Below are 17,624 nucleotides of genomic sequence, written 5' to 3' on the forward strand. Positions count from 1 at the left end.
CCCTTCTTCTTTTGCCATCTATTGTTCCCAGCATTAGGCTCTTCTCCAGGGAGTCCTTCCTTCTCATTAGGTGGCCAAAGTATTTGAGTTTCATCTTCAGTATCTGGCCTTCTAAAGAGCAGTCAGTGTTGATCTCCTCTAGAACTGACCGGTTTGATCGCCTTGCGGTCCAAGGGACTCGCAGGAGTCTCCTCCAGCACCACAGTTCTGCTTTTTAGTATGCTATCTAGATTTGCCATAGCTTTCCTCCCCAGGAGCAAGCATCTTTTAATTTCTTGGCTGCAGTCCCCGTCTGCAGTGATCTTGGAGCCCAGGAAAATAAAATCTGTCACTACCTCCATTTCTTCCCCATCTATTTGCCAGGAAGTGAGAGGACCGGATGCCATGATCTTAGTTTTCTTAATGTTGAGTTTCAAGCCAACTTTTGCGCTCTCCTCCTTCACCCGCATCAAGAGGCTCTTTAGTTCCTCTTCATTTCTGCCATGAGAGTGGTATCATCTGCATATCTGAGGTTGTTGATATTTCTCCCAGCAATCTTAATTCTAACTGGTGATTCACCTAGCCCTGCCTTTCTCATGATGTGCTCTGCATATAAGTTAAACAGTCAGGGTGACAGTATACAGCCTTGCCAAACTCCTTTCTCAATTTTGAACCAATCAGTGGTTCCGTGCCGAGTTCTCACTGTTGCTTCTTGACCCGCATATAGGTTTCTCAAGAGACAAATAAGATGCATTGTCAATGAAGCATAGTCAATGAGGAGCAGAAGTAGATGTTTTTCTGGAACTCCCTAGCTTTCTCCATGATCCAGTGTATGTTGGCAATTTGATCTCTAGTTCCTCTCCCTCTTCAAAATCCTGCCTGTACTTCTGGTAGTTCTTGGTCCACATACTGTTGGAGCCTAGCTTGTAGGATTTTGAGCATCACTTTGCTAGCATGTGAAATGAGTGCAATGGTGCGGTAGTTTGAACATACTTTGGCATTGCCCTTCCTTGGGATCGGAATGTAAACTGACCTTTTCCAATCCTGTGACCACTGTTGAGTTTTCCAAATTTGCTGGCATATTGAGTGTAGCACTGTTACTGCATTGTCTTTTAAGATTTTGAATAGCTCAACTGGAATACTGTCGCCTCCACTAGCTTTGTTGTTGCTCAGACTTCCTAAGGCCCATTTGACTTCACACTCCAGGATGTCTGGCTCGAGATCAGTGACTACCCCATCGTGGTTATCAGGGACATTAAGCTCTTTCTTGTATAGTTCTTCTGTGTAATCTTGCCACCTCTTCTTAATCTCTTCTGCCTCTGTTAGGTCCCTGCCATTTTGGTCCTTTATCATGCCCATCTTTGCATGAAACATTCCCTTCATATGTTCTTGAAGAGATCTCTTGTCCTCCCTATTCTATTGTTTTCTTCTATTTCTTTGCACTGTTCATTTAAGAAGGCATTATCATCTCTTCTAGCTATTCTCTGCAATTCTACATTCAATTGGGTGTATCTTTCTCTTTCTCCCTTGCCTTTCGCTTCCCTTCTTTCCTCAGCTATTTGTAAAGCCATTTTGCTTTCTTGCATTTCTTTTTCTTTGGGATGGTTTTAGTTGCTACCTCTTGTACAATGTTGTGAACCTCCATCCATAGTTCTTCAGGCACTCGTGTCTATCAAATCTAATTCCTTAAATCTATTTGTCATCTCTACTGTATATTCATCAGGGATATGATTTAGGTCATACCTGAGTGGCCTAATGCTTTTCCCTACTTTCTTCAATTTAAGCCTAAATTTTGCAACGAGAAGCTCATGATCTGAGCCACAGTCAGCTCCTGGTCTAGTTTTTACTGACTGTATAGAGCATCTTCATCTTTGGCTGCAGAGCACATAGTCAATCTGATCTCTTTGTTGACCGCCTGGTGATGTCTGTGTGTAGAGTCATCTCTTGGGTTGTTGGAAAAAAGTGTTTGCTATGACCATCATATTCTCTTGAGAGAATTCTACCAGCCTGTGCCCTGCTTCATTTTGTACTCCAAGGCCAAATTACCTGTTATTCTGGTTATCTTTTGGCTTCCTATTTTAGCATTCCAATCCCCCATGATGATAAGGACATCATTTTTTGGAGTTAATTCTAGAAGGTGCTGTAGGCCTTCATAGAACTGGTCAACTCTAGCCTCTTCAGCACCAGTGGTTAGGGCATAGACTTGGACTATTGTGATGTTGAATGGTTTGCCTTGGATTCGAACTGAGATTCTATCATTTTGGAGATTGTTTCCCAGTACTTCTTTTCCTACTCTTTTATTGACTATGAAGACTACTCCATTTCTTCTGAGGGATTCTTGCCCACAGTAATATACCTGATGGTCCTCTGAATTAAATTCACCCATTCCTGTCCATTTTAGTTCACTGATTCCTAAGATGTCGATGTTCAGTCTTGTCATCTCTTGTTTGACCACATCCAGCTTGCCTTGATTCATGGATCTTACATTGCAGGTTCCTATGGAGTATAGATCTTTGCAGCATCGGACTCTCCTTTCACCACCAGATACATCAGCAACTGAGTGTCCTTTCGGCTTTGACCCAGTCACTTCATTCTTTCTGGCACTACTAGTACTAGCCCTCTGCTCTTCCCCAGTAGCATATTGGGACACCTTCCGACCTGAGGGGCTCATCTTCCGGCGTCGTATCTTTTTGCCTTTTGGTACTGTCCATGGGGTTTTCATAGCAAAGATACTGGAGTGGGTTGCCATTTCCTTCTCCAGTGGATCACTTTTTGTCAGAGTTTCTCTGCTGTGACCTGTCCATTTTGGGTGGCCCTGCACGGCATAGCTCATAGATTCATTGAGCTACACAAGCCCCTTCACCACGACAAGGCAGTGATCCATGAAGGAGATTTTGAGCATACCAGCCTCTAACCTTTTAGTGGAAATACAGTCACCGTACAATCTTGAGGCATTTTCTCCAGGATACAAAATTTTGCTCCAGTTTGGTGCTCAGACCCAAGTGGGAGTTCAGCTGTGACTTTCAAACCATTTGAACCACTTAGCTCCTGTTGTGGAAATTTTCTTCCCTGGTAGCCATTCAGGAACTGTGCACTTTATACATGGACCCATCTTCTCTAATACTCCATAATACCCCATTGTAATCAAGTGGTACTCCGTCCAGATAACACCTTCCCATCCAGAGTTGTGTCAGATTCCTATCTTAATCTAAACATCATCTTTCCAGCTTTCTTTTTATTTCCTGCTTCTCTGTCTTGAGACTTTTCTATATGCTGTGGTCATTTAGCAAGCACTTACCTTTTACAAGTCAAGAATGTAGTCTTTTTGTCCAAGTGCCTTCTTGTTCGTGTGTTTAGGGACCAAGTGGCTTGGATACCTGGTGCCTCTTTTGTTCTGGGTGTTTCATTCCATCAAACTGGCCACTGAGTTGGCTAACGCTCAATGTATGCTATGGCAACTTCAGTGGTGCTTTGTAAAGGGGTCTGTTTCCTAGAACTGTGCTAGGCAGCCACCTGGTCAATGCCTTCATTTGCCATTACTGATTCAAGTGCATGAGCCATAGCAGATAGTTCCTTCAACTGGTGCAGTCTTACAGTAAGGCACTAACCTTCTTCTTTAAGTCAGATTGGTACTTGCTCATATGTGTGATGCCCAGAAACCATGAAAAATAACAGGTTGTTTATCTGTACCTGTAGTTCTTTATGTGGTCATATGTGCACTTGCACAAGCCACTCACCATCCCCACCTTGGTGTTGACATCAGTAGTGGTATCCCACTCAGATTCAAGGATGTAGTTGAATGACTCAAGGGATGAAGGGAACAGACAGGAACCCACTAGGAACATGCACACTGGGACCAGTGGAGCAGATTTCCTTGCCAAAAATTCTTCAGCTATAGAACTTTTGCAGATGGGGCTTCCCAAAGGCACAGAATGCACAGAATATATTTGAATATACAGATGACCACTTGAAGAACTCACTTTAACAGGTAAACAACCTGTCTTGCTTTATATGTGTCATCTTGCCTTTTGCTCAAATCCTGAACAAGATCACAATACTATGGGGCAACTGAACACTGATTTCATACTTCATCAGCTCATGCTGCCATTCTTCTGCCTAAGTAGGGCTATCCCGGATCATTGCCTTAGGTCATATATAAACTACTCTGAGCTCCTTAGAATGGGGAGAGGTATAAGAGAAGTATAAGAAACTCCCTTCAGACTTGGAACATATACAGAGAATGCAAATACAATAAACTGAAACTCAGTCCAGATAAGACAGAGATCCTGTTGGTGGGTGGTTCAGGCTCCTGGGTAGGTGACTTGGACCTTCTCCTGAATGGGGTTGCACTCCCTCTAAAGAATAGGGTCTGCAGCTTGGGAGTGCTCCTCTACCCAGAGCTGTCTTTGGAAGCTCAAGTGACTGCAGTGGCGAGGAGCGCTTTCCTTCAGCTTCTGTTAATCCATCAGCTGTGTCCCTACCTGGAGGATGATTGCCTAGCAACAGTGACACATGCATTGGTTACTTGTTCATCATGGCCTCTGTGCATCACACACATGGGTTCTGCGCCTGCGCAGTGCCTTTGGCCAGAAGATTAACAGCTAACGGTTTTTGGCGGGAACTCTGCTCCCCCTCCCCCCTAGCATTATATAAGGAGCGGGGTGTCCGCCATTTTCCAGTCTTTGCAACCACCATTCGTTGTGCCTCATGCCGCTTCGCTCTCGCTAAGATTATTACTTACCTTCTTGCTTGTTCAAAAATCTCTCCTTTTTCCTACCAAGTTTGTATCCTTTGTTCTTGTTGTTAGTACTTCACTTATATTTCTTCTTAACTTTTGCACCATTTTTTCCTCTTTATCGTTCCTATAAAAAAAATATTACTTTCCTGCTTTACTATCTCCTTTTTTTCTTCTTTCTACGATGGCGCAATGGGCGGCGTTCCGCAAGTGCGGAAAATGCGGCTCCAGAATGCCCGCCGTGGACCCGCATGATCTGTGCCTCCTTTGTTTGGGGGAAGGGCACAGAACCGATAAGTGTGGCCATTGATTGGCCTTCTCTAAACAGGCGAGGAAGAACAGGGAGAACCGCCTCTGCAAACTCTTATGGGACCAGGCTCTCCTCCAATTGGACCGGCTGGTGGCTAAGCCTTCCACTGTTGTGGCCCCACCCGAAGGCCATCCAACTTCAGTTTACCTGCCGCAACGCCCGGCCTCTTCCTCCATTGCTCTGCCCTCACGCCCTTCTGAAGAAGGCGCTTATACCATGGCTGACCAGTCTGTTTCCCTGCCAAGGAAACAAAAGGAAAAAAGAAAGCACAGCGACTCAGATAAATATCCTGTGCATAAGAAGGCCAAGAAGGATAAGATGGGCAAGCTGGTTAAGAAGCGGAAGAACCCCAAGCAGGCAAAACACCACCACTTGGGCTTGGCCTCTTCCTCGATTCCGATCCCTGCTTCGGAACCGACCCCCTCGGTCTTGACCATCCAGGCGGCTATGAAGTTTACCCCACCGGGCTCACCGCGCCGACCGACAGCCGAACCCATTCTGGATTCAAGGCGTGGTTCCATCTCTGATGGGGAAATACGAGATTCTCCACCTTGAGCTCGATCACCAATCCCAATGCCTCCAATCCCGATGGATACTGAGATCGCCATCTCCCCTCCGAGAAGCCGTAGGAACCATTCCTCGGATGCGAGGTCTGATGATTGGTGCCACTCCAGGTACTCCTCCGCTCCGAGATGGGAAGAGTACCACTCTGTAGCCTATTATCCGACCTCCAGGGGACCATCTTCACCACCAGTGCCTCGGGAATGTTTCCATTCAACGCCCAGAGATGCCCCAAGTGCCCCATCTAAAGAAAGTGGCAGATCAGAGTCACCAGGAGATTCTTCCTCCAGTGTACCACCCCCCCACTGGATGGAATCTGATGAGTCTGAGGCTGACTCAACCTCGCCGGATGCAGCGGTTGCTTCTCAGGGCCTGGGGTCGCCCGAGGAACCGTATATATTGTTTAACGATCTGATGGCCAGACTAGTGAGATCACTCGATATAGAAGCCCACCAACAGCCGGGACCGAGCACCCAATCGTTTTTATGATGTGGTCAGGGGCGAACGATCCACATCTATTGCCTTGCCGTTTATTACAACCTTACGGCAGGCAATGACCCAGCCATGGGACCTCCCAGCTCACCCACAACCGACTTCTCGTAAATACGAGTCCATGTATTGGGTGCGGGAAGAGGACATCCCGTTTCTTCTCCGTCACCCCAAGCCGAATTGGGTTGTTGTAGAATCCTCGCAGGGTCGGGAAGCCCATGGACACACCTCACCTCGTGACAAAGAGGGCAGAAAGGTTGATTCCCTTGCCCACCGGGTATACGCAGCTTCGGGCCTTGGTTTACGAATTTCTAATTATGAGGCAACCCTGGCGCGTTACCAATATTTTCTTATGCAACGCCTGGACGCCATCATCGATACCCTCCCGGGAAACCAGGGCGAACTTGCTAAGACTTTTGTTAAGGAAGCTATGCAAGTGGCAGTGCAACAGCTTTCCACCGCGAGGCACCACGTGGACTCTGACTTGAGGTTGCTGGTCGGTGCCATTTCCCTCCGCAGACACGCCTGGTTGCATAATTGCAATTTTCTGGACGAGATGAAGTGGAGAATTGAGGAGATGCTGTTCGACAGTTCCGGTCTCTTCCATGCGAGGACGGATAGCAAATTGAAGAAAATCCATGAATCAAGGATGACAGCCCGTCGTATGGAATTGCAATCTCTACCCCGATGTAACTGGTCATGGTCACGTCCACAGTACCGTCAACAATTTCCGCCTTGGCAACAGCAACCACATCAACGTCAGCAGCGTTGCAGGCAACAACCACCCCAGCGCTTCCAACAGGGCTGCTGCCGCTTTGATACGGACAGGCGACAGCGCTGATGCGACGAGCGAACCTCTCCTCTCATTCCAACTCTACCCTGCTCTCTCTCATTTGGGGATCAACTGAAGAGTCAGCCCTCCATTTGGGAGTCCATCACATCTGATGGGTGGGTGTTATCTGTCATTCAGCACGGATATGGAATCGAATTCGACGTTGTGCCATCACTGAATCCTATCCAGTATACTTCGACTTCCTTGGTACTGTTAGACGAGATTCACCAACTCCTTACTAAAGGAGCTATTCGTTGCCTGTCATTATCGGAGGGATTCCACAGGTTCTATTCCAGATACTTTACGGCCCCGAAACGAGATGGTGGTCTCAGACCAATATTGGACTTGAGAGCTCTCAACAGATTCATAACACCAAAGAAGTTTCGGATGACCACACTTCAGAGTATTCTCCCATTGCTGGGAAAAGGGGATTGGTTCGCCTCATTGGATCTGAAGGATGCCTATTTTCATATTTCAGTACATCCAAGTTATAGGCGTTTCCTTTGTTTTGCGGTGGACTCTGAAATCTACGAATTCAATGTGCTACCATTTGGATTAGCCACTGCACCACGGGTTTTTACAAAGTGTATGGCTCCTGTCTGTGCACACCTTCGATTATGTGGAATTCGGATATACCCGTACCTTGATGATTGGTTGCTCGTCTCCAACACAGAAGCAGGGCTTTCGTCTGCTGTTGAGTTTACATGTGCTCTATTGCACGATCTCAGACTCTGTATTAATCAACAGAAATCTTCCCTTCTCCCTACGCAGGTGATCAACTTTATCGGAGCCTGGCTGGATTTGATGTTGGCAAGAGCCTTCCTTCCTCGGGACAGACGGCATGCGATTGCTCAGTGCATCGCTCAGATTCGTCAAGCAAGAACTGTCCCCGCCCAGTCTGTTCAGAGCCTGTCTGCTTCCATCGCTGTGGTTCCGTATGCCAAACTCAGGGTACGTCCCCTTCAACTGTTCTTCAACGGAATGTTTTGACCACAGACAGATCCACCTACCAAACGGATTCGACTCCCGGCTTCCGTTCTTCAGTCCCTGTTATGGTGGATAGACCCAGCCAATCTGACTGTAGGCGTTTCGTTTCGACCCCGGTATCCTACAGTAACCCTCGGCACCGATGCGTCCCTGCTGGGATGGGGAGCAATTTGCTCCTATCTACGTACCCAGGGGATATGGAGTCACCGGGATTGCAGGAACCATATTAATTTTCTGGAACTTCTTGCTGTTTTCAAAGCCCTGCAATCATTCGAGGATGTGCTTCTACACCAGGTCGTCCAGGTGACCTCAGACAACATGGTGACGGTCTTTTATTTGAACAAACAAGGGGGAACCCGATCCCAGAAACCAGCCCGCCTAGCCATGCAGATTTGGGACTGGTGCATACCGAGAGGTATCACTCTTCTAGCAGTTCACCTTGCGGGCACGGAAAATACAGACGCAGATCTCTTGAGCAGACATACGTCGCGGTCACACGAATGGGAGCTAGACCATCGGGTTCACGACATGCTATTTCACCGATGGGGCCAGCCAGACATCGACCTGTTTGCCACACAACAGAACAGGGCATGCACAGCCTATTGTTCCAGAGCAGGGATGGGTCAGGACTCACTCGGGGACGATTTCATGATCCCCTGGACAAATACGACTTTTTATGCTTTCCCTCCGATCCCACTCATCATGAGAGTGTTGGCAAAGATCATTCGCGAAGGGGCCACAGGGCTACTGATCACCCCCTCGTGGCCACGCCAGCCATGGTTCTCAACTCTCCTTCACGTCTCCCAAGAAGAATTTTTCCAACTCCCTCTTCTTCCTTATCTTGTTACCCAGAGGGAGGGCACGATCCGCCACCCAGACTTGCTGTCGCTGAAACTGACTGCATGGAGGATACGATGACCAGCTGCGATGCACCGGTATCGACACCACCAACTGTCCCTGCCATTCCTGCTCAGCAGAGTCTACACCCAGACCTACAGTATATTCTCGAATCTGCGCTACGACTGTCTACTAGGAAGTCGTACGCAGCAAAATGGCAGAGATTCTCTAACTTTGCCAGTTTACACTCATTTCCAGCCCCCTTGGCTTCTGTTTCACAGATCCTTCAGTTTCTCTTTGAATTGCATCAGTCTGGACTCAAACCTTCATCCATAAAAGTTTATACAGCAGCGATTTCACATTACCAGGGAACTATACATGGTCTCTCCATTTTTGCTCAACCTCTGATTAAAAGATTTTTGAAAGGATTGAGTAATCTGCATCCAACTATAAGACCTCTAATGCCCACCTGGAGTCTTTCGGTGGTTTTACAAGCACTGACTCGATCACCTTTCGAACCCATGGCGACGATCGATCTGCGCCTTGCTTCATGGAAGACTGCCTTCCTTGTTGCAGTCACTTCAGTCCGTAGATCCTCTGAACTCTGCGCCCTTCGGGTAGACCCCCCTTTTCTAAATTTTCATAAGGAAAAAGTGGTTCTTCAGCTGGATCCGTCTTTCCTTCCGAAAGTCGCTACTTCGTTTCACATGCAACAGGAGATTGTTTTACTGGCATTCTTTCCGACCCCTTCGAATCTGATAGAGCGATCTCTACATATGCTGGACGTTTGTCGTTGCTTAGCCTTTTATAGGTCCAGGACTGAGTCTGTTCGGCGTTCCAATAGACTTTTTGTGAAATATTCGGAACATGACCGAGGCTGTCCAGTCACTTCACAACGTCTTTCGAAATGGATAGTAAATACAATTGTCCTGTCTTATCAGTTAGCTAAGTTGGACTTGCCATCTACTCCAAGAAGTCATTCTACAAGAGCTGTTGCTGCTTCTTCGGCCTTTGCATCAGGGGTCCCAATAGAAGATGTGTGCAGGGCGGCCATTTGGGCTACCCCGTGTACCTTCGCCAGACATTATAGACTCGATGTCCATGCCAGGCAGGATTGCTCTTTTGGCAGAGCTGTCCTTTTTTCTGTCCTTTGCTGATGACACCTTCCTCCTCCACTTGGGGTAATCTTGTTATTCTACCCATATGTGTGATGCACAGAGGCCACGACAAAGAAGAGCAGGTTGCTTACGTGTAACTGATGTTCTTCGAGTGGCCATCTGTGCAGTCACACAACCCACCCTCTGACCCCGCTTGGTGTCATGGGTGGTCCGACTATTTCTTTCGATGCTATAATCTCTTTGCTATGTGTCGTACCACTACTGAATTTGGCTATATTGTCATACTGACAAACGTTATAAGAACAAACGTCGGTCTTTCAAAGACTGGAAAATCGCGGACACTCCGCTCCTTATATAATGCTAGGGGGGAGGGGGAGCGGAGTTCCCTCCAAAAACCGTTGGCTGTTAATCTTCCGGCCAAAGGCACTGCGCAGGTGCAGAACCCATATGTGTGACTGCACAGATGGCCACTCGAACATCAGTTACAGGTAAGCAACCTGCTCTTCCCGATTGGACTTCTGTAATACGCTCTATGTGAGGCTGCCCTTGAAGACAGTACGGATACTTCAGATGGTGCAAAATAGAGCAGCCAGGTTGCTGACGGGGACTGGGTGTTATTCTCATATAACCCCAGTCCTCCACCAGCTTCACTGGCTCCCCATCGAAGTCCGGGCTCAATTCAAGGTGCTGGTTATCACCTATAAAGCCCTTAACGGCTTGGGACCTGGATACTTAAAGGAATACCTTCCATATTTGCCCTCCCCCCGCCCCTGAGATCAGCAGCAGAGGCCCTCCTCCGGGAAACCTCTGTGAAAGACATTAGGAGGCTGAGTAACTGGAGGAGGGCTTTCTCTGCGGTGGCGCCCCACCTATGGAATGCACTCCCCAGAGAGGTCCGCCTGGCGCCGTCATTATTTGTTTTTCGGCATCAGGCTAAGACCTTTTTATTTAAACAATATTTAAACAATTTTTAATATCATCTATAGGTTTTTTAAATTGCAGCCAGGGTGAATCTGGATTTTATGTGCACTATTTGTATGGTGTTTATTTATTGTATGTAAGTCGTCCCGAAGCTCATGCAAATGGAACGGCATACAAAAATTCTAAATACATACATACATACTTGAACCTGTTTTTCCTCTCTGTTCACACAGGATCAGTTGCAACACTCTTGTAGAGGGACTGGGAAAGTTGCATGCATTTCCACACCCATCCCAACCCTCCATTTTGCCTTTGTGCAAGTCAGTTGTCTTTCTGTACCCGTGTTGTAAGCAGATTGTACCCTAAGTTTGTAAATCTGCAGCTTTATGTCTCTGATATGGAAAGTTGTTGAAAATACTGATTATTTAAACAGTTAAACTTTCCTTTACACCAGAATCTTCAAAAAATTAATATATGGAAGTCCAAAAATGCCATGTATAATATATGGTTCTTCTTTGTGGTCTTTGTGCATCACATGTATGGGCCCTGCCTGCCTGCCTGCCTTCATGGAGCCTGTTTGGGAAGATTCTAAAGCTAATTAGTATTTGGCAGGAGCCCCTCTCCTGGGCACACCCTGGCATGAGAGAGCGCTCCTCCCTTGTTCTCAGTTCTTCAGCTGCCATTGTTCGTGCATCAGGAAGTTCTCCCTCTGCTCCTTATAGCTATTTCACTTGCCTTCTCTCCGTGAGTTCCTCCTCTTCATCTAAAACCTCTCAAACTCCTTTTCACTCTTTTTTCCTTTTTAAAAAGAATTATCTTTGTTGGACTGTATTTTGCCCCGTTTTCCTCTCTGCACTTCAGCCCCACTTCCCACTACCACTGCCAGTTATTTACTAAACAGGCAAGAAATCACAAGACCAGTCACCTGAGAGAACCACTCTGGACATAATCCTCCATGGAACTGGCTCCCCTTGCCCAGCAGAGCAACCAGCAACATCAGGGGCTAAACTTCCTCCATGCCTCCTGCAGTGATGGCAGAGCCCTTTTTGGCTGTTCACCAGATGGACCATGTGTTGAAGATCACTGGAGCAAGAATTGGCAAAAATTGGTCTTGAAATTGGCCAATGCAGTAAACTCCAAAGATGGTGACAAATGCTTTCAGACTAATGCCACAACAAGATCGCCCCTACCAGAACCCTGTATATCTTGGAGGCAGAATATTAACCTGGTCCCCAGCACCATTCTTTGCCGGTACTGAGAGGCATCCAGGAACTACAGCACTGAAATGCGAAACAGCACTGATGACATTATTCTCCAAGGGGGAGTTAAGAGATCCCTCTGCCTATACAGCAAGTACCTTTGATTGTCTAAGTACCAAGGTGCATCTCTCTCTCTTCACTAATTCCAGGTAAGGCCTACTCCACTGATCCCAACAAGTGCAGGTTCTGCTCCCACTTGCCCATTGCTGATTGGGACCATATTCCTCACTGGTCAGTGCCACCATACAGGAGTGACTACAATAAAGGCTTCTACCATGGTTGCTAGGCTTTCTTCAAGTCCAGATACCTGGAGCAGCCGTACTGAACCCTGGCGCACTCCAACAGAGCCCTGATTTCATGCTGAAGATCAAACCCAAGACTGTGCATCCAGGCTCATATGATGCACCAGGACCCAATGCTCACCTTGGTGCTAAGTGTCAGATTCCAGAGACTACCTATCCAACTCACAGATGCTGCAGTGACTCCCTGGATGCACCCTCACTGTCAGAGGATCTGGGAATGTGGATGGCACACAGTTTAACCTGCAGCAGGAACCTAGGAGAGCTAAGGACCTGGTGGTTGAGGTGGTACACAGATCATGGGACCATTGGCCATTCCATTCCTGACAATGCTGATGGACTTGGTACTGCAGGAATGGAAACCCCTTGCCTGTAGTCCCTGTGCTGAAGAGGCTCAAGCACATGAAATGGATGCAGGAACAGGATGCACCATTCTTGTTCCAACACCCCCACCTGAATTCTATCATTGTAGAGTCAGCTCATGGTTTGTCCAGGAGGGAGCACTCCATACCAGATGAGAATGAGGGCTACCCACTTAGACACAATGGGATGCTGCTTCTATTCCTCCACTGTACTGGCCCTGAAGATGGCAAATTACCAAGCCACAGCAGGTACCAACTCATGTTATGGGACAGGATTTCTACCGTATACAAAACCCTTCCAAGGGATTTACAGGACCTGGCCAATGATGTCAGAGGCGAGGCTGCCCAGCCCTCACTCCAGGGGAGCCACACAGCCAAGCACTTGTCATGAGCCATGTTTCTCCCTCCCAGCAGTAATAGTCTCACCAGCTTTTTTTTTTGCCAAATGTCTTTATTTCACATATAGGTCTCTGAGCATGCACAAAGTGAAATTTGAACCCTCTCTGACATTCTTCACTCAAAGCTTTATTTGTGAATCCTTTTGCGTCTATCCCTGGTGAGAGGAGCACTGTGGAACTGGGCGCGCCCGTTTTCCTCCCTCAGAGACCCTAGTTGGGCCACTGTGTGACTGTGACAATGGACTGTTGGATTCACCTAGGAGGAAGGAGTTCCCCATCCGATAGACTCCCCATCTCTAAATCTCCTTCATCAAGATGTTTTTGCTCTTTCCTGTTCCCCCGGGCAAATTGACTGGTCTTCTTGGCTGCCCTCGAACTAATCTTCCCCCATAGTAGGCACAGGTGAGTATGCAGAGTTTTAGACTGCAGCTGGAACTGTGACCATTTCAGCAATCATCTCATTATCCAAGTCTGAGTTGTCAGTCCCACTAGAATAGGCAGTCTCCCCTGCACATACCTCATCCTCGAGCTGTCAGTGCCACCAAAACAGTTAGCCTCTCATGCATACCCCTGAGGTTTGCCAGAACTCACACATGGCAGCATCAGGCAGAGTGTGGTACAAGGAACTTGACAGGGGCGATAGGACTTGGATGGTACACTTGCCTCCAGTCCTCCAGGCTGTCCGTCAAGGCTCAGGCTCAAATAAAGGGCATGCCGTTTGATGGGGAGGGCCTATTCAAGCAGCCATAGATGACCAGATGGACTCAGTCCAGAAGACCAGGACAACTGCTTGGAGGATGGGTCTGAACCAGCTGCCACCATCTAGACATTATGCCCTATGTAAGTGGAACTGCTCAAGCTATCCAAACCAATCTATAAACCAGTCCCCTCTACCCCAAGACACAGTCCAACCCCCAGCTCAGTCAAGGAGAGTCCCCCCATTCTCACACCAGGCCACCAATGCCTGGATGATGCCAGGAGGCAGCTGTGATTGAATCCAGCAGCTGCCCAACGCCACCCATCTTTGGCCAACAGTTCCACACATAGACTGAGATCAACTCAGACTTATGGGTCCTCTCCATCATCTAGCACCATTACAGAAAAGAATTTGAGGACTTCCAACTTTTCGGTATCATCAGGCACATAACCCCCTTCATTCCCCTCTTGAGAGAGATCAGTTTCCTGCTAGAAAAAGCACATAGTCCCCCAAACAAACCAGAAGTTTTCCTGAAGATACATCATTATACTGAAAAAGGACAGAGGACTGTAGTCTGTCCTGGACCAGAGAGATGTCAACCCCTTTATAAGATCCAGGAAGTTCCACATGATCACGCTACAAAATTTTCTGCCATTGCTGCAAGAGGAAGAATGATTCACCTCAGTGCACCTGAAGAATGTCTGTTTCCATATCACAATTGAGGGAGTCCTACAGGTGCTTCCTCTGCTTCTAGGTCAGGCCTTCCATTTTGTCGGTCAAGGCCTCACAACAGCACCACATGCCTTTACAGTGTCTGGCAGTAGTGTACACCCACCTCTGCCTACAAGAGGTCCAGGTCTACCTGTACTTGTATGACTGGCTAATTACAGGTCCATGGAGGCAAGGCACAGCCCAGGCAACCACTACTATATGTGACCTACTGTACCATCTGCAAAATCCTCTCTCTCCTTCACTGAATTGATCCTCCTCATTGGAGCACACCTGGACTCTATCTCAGCACACACCTTCCTGCCAGATGACAAGGCATCCTCCCTGACTTGAGAAGCATCCAACCTTATAAAGAACCAGACCACAACTGCTGCCCTAGTCCAGAGGGTGCTTGGTCTTGTGGCAGCTTGCTATTGCTGTCATTCTGTTAGCCTGCTTGCACATGTGTCCCCTCCAGCTCCAGTTTCTCAGCATATTCAGTCCTACAACCATGTCACAGAGAACCAGACTGACAGTACCCACCTGCATCTGATGAGACCTTTGGTGATGAACCATTCTTCGCAACATCAGCACCAAGTCTACCTTCACCCTGCCAGTCTCAAGCCTGGTTATCACAAAGGATACCTCTCCAATTGAGGAGCCCACTTTGATATTTTATTATTTATTTATTACTGGAATTTATATTGCATACTATTGCCAAGTGCTCAGGACAGCTTTTGACAATCCATGGTAACTGGAACACTAGATGCATCAAGATATCTCAACCATCTGGAGATGCTGGTATTCTAAAATACCCAGTCACATTCCAGAACCTCATCCCAGGCTGTCATTTACAGATCACCTCCAACAACATGATAGTGGTCTGCTACATCAACAAACAAGACAATACCAGGTTAATCTCCCTAGTGTGCCTGCCCTTCAAGATTTGGACCTGGTGTGTTGCCAAAGTTATTGCCCTCATGGCCGACACCCTCAGCCACGTCCACAGAATGCCACAGGTGGGAGGGGAACCACTGGGTCTGGAAATGACTTTGGGCAGAATAGGGCCACCCCTGGATGCCACTTCTTGTCTTGAGCAGGCTCAAACCCAAACTCTGTGAGGGATGCCTTCTTGCAAACCTGGAACAGGACTCTAACCTACCTCTTCCCCCATTACCCTTTTTCACAAAGGTCCTAGAGAAGATCCATCAAAACCAAGCTAACTGCACCCCCCCTTGGTGGCCCAGGCAGCCCTGGTTTTCTCACCTCCTGGACCTATCAAACTGGACCTTCCTGCACCACCATCAAACCCAGCGTCATCTTTGTACATTCACACAAATCCACCCACCATCCTCTTGGTGTTGCCCTGTGACTACTAGGTGTTCCTTCAAGGAACAGAAGGGTACAATGGTGGTTTCATTATTTCACAACTGACGACCAAGCAGGAGCCCCACTCTCACACCAGGATGTGCCCAGGGGAAGAGCTGCTGCCGAATATTAATTAATTAGCTTTGAAATCTTCCCGAACAGGCTCCATGCATGCACACTGAGCGCATGTGTGAATGCACAGGTGACCACTTGAACAACAGTTACAGGTAAGCAACCTGTCTTTCCTCTGTATATCAGCATTAATTATGTGAAGACCAGGTAATTGTAAACAACATTTGGTAATGTTTTAATGAAACGATAGAAAACAAATGAACAAACCTGTTTCCACAGAGCTGCCCAAAGTGTAAGAAGGTATTTTGATTTTGTCATTTAATGTGATTTTTCTACTAATTGCCCAGGTACGATTTTAAATTAAACCAAAATTGTGTTGTGTGGTGTTTTCACAGGTTTTGGTTCAAGTGGCATGGATTATGGCATGGTGGGGGGGAAAGAAACTGGAACAGAATCTCGTTTTAAACAGTGGACGTCTATGATGGATGGCTTGCCATCTGTAGCTTCCCAAGATGCCAATATGCACAAAAATGGTGAGAGCTTTCAGCTTGCATTGTCAGAAATGGGTTAGAAGGGCCCTTCTGTGCTACCACTTTTCAGCCCTATAAAATGTTTGATAGAATACCTTTGGCCTCTTCTATTATGTATTTGATTCTGGTAATTTAAAACACACACAACATCTCAAGTGTTTTGTCAGGCTTAAGGTGCAATCTTATGCAAGTTTAGATATAAAAGGGCCTACAACTCCCAGCATGCTGCAGCAAGGTAACTGGGGCATGCATTATATGCATTTTTTAAATCTCAGGTTGCATAGAAATATTCTCTTGGTCACTAAAGCATAAATATAATAATTCTAGCATTCATATGTAGTACATCCAAACTCAAGAAAGGTTATTCTCTCACACACCAATTATCTGTATTCTGTTTTCTCTCTCACTTGTAGCTTTACTATTGTATGGAACATGTGAATTCACATTCTACTTTTATGTTAAATATGAGCCCTGTCTCAGCTTCTACCCTAATTGTCTTGTGTCTTTCTTTTCTTCCAGGGACGATTGTGCCCCCTGGAAAACCCCGAGGGGGATCGCCCTATAATCAATTTGATATAATTTCTGGCGACCCACTGGGCAGCCACACAGGTCCTGCTGGTGATAGTTGGTTACCTGCCAAATCTCCACCAACCAGTAAGATTGGAAACAAATCCAGCAATGCCAGCTGGCCTCCAGGTAATTTCAGCATGCTCCTTAAATTAGTTCATAATGTTTATAGATTGTACATCCCACTGGGTGTCTAATGAAATGTGTTTCCATTCTTACATCAATAACTTGTCTACACAGTAGCCTTCTGTTCTGTAAACTGTGCTTTGTGCAGTTTTTTCAGGCCTTCTACAATCTGTGCCTGAGGTTGTGTGATACTGTTGCACAATTAGAAACAAAAAGAAATCAAAACTATGGACTGCATACAGTAGGCAAATTAAATACATTTTTATTTTGCATCATTTACTTTGGCAAGGTTTTAAGGAGTTGCAGTGCACTAGAAAAAGCCCATGTTACTATTCAGAAAATCCTCTATGTTGATGTTTCAACAGGCATTTATCTCCACCATCACTGCCACCAAGCATCTTTGCAAACAGAAGGGTTCAGCCATTCTTTGGGTGCTTTTCTTTTTTTTCCTTTATGAAAGTAAAGATTC

General features: G+C 46.8%; 1 protein-coding gene across 5 annotated transcripts in view; it reads left to right on the plus strand.

Moving 5' to 3' along the window:
* The window catches only part of TNRC6B (trinucleotide repeat containing adaptor 6B), a 147,883-nt gene that overhangs the window by 93,918 nt on the left and 36,341 nt on the right, over positions 1-17,624 (plus strand). For all 5 annotated transcript variants that reach the window (XM_044454837.1, XM_044454839.1, XM_044454838.1 and 2 more), the window contains 2 exons: positions 16,328-16,465; positions 16,982-17,158. In XM_044454837.1, the coding sequence (XP_044310772.1) occupies positions 16,328-16,465; positions 16,982-17,158 (315 nt within the window). The remainder of the gene's footprint in view (positions 1-16,327; positions 16,466-16,981; positions 17,159-17,624) is intronic.

This window comes from Varanus komodoensis, unplaced genomic scaffold (assembly GCF_004798865.1).
Source record: "Varanus komodoensis strain SLA01 unplaced genomic scaffold, ASM479886v1 scaffold8, whole genome shotgun sequence".
Lineage (NCBI taxonomy): Eukaryota > Metazoa > Chordata > Lepidosauria > Squamata > Varanidae > Varanus > Varanus komodoensis.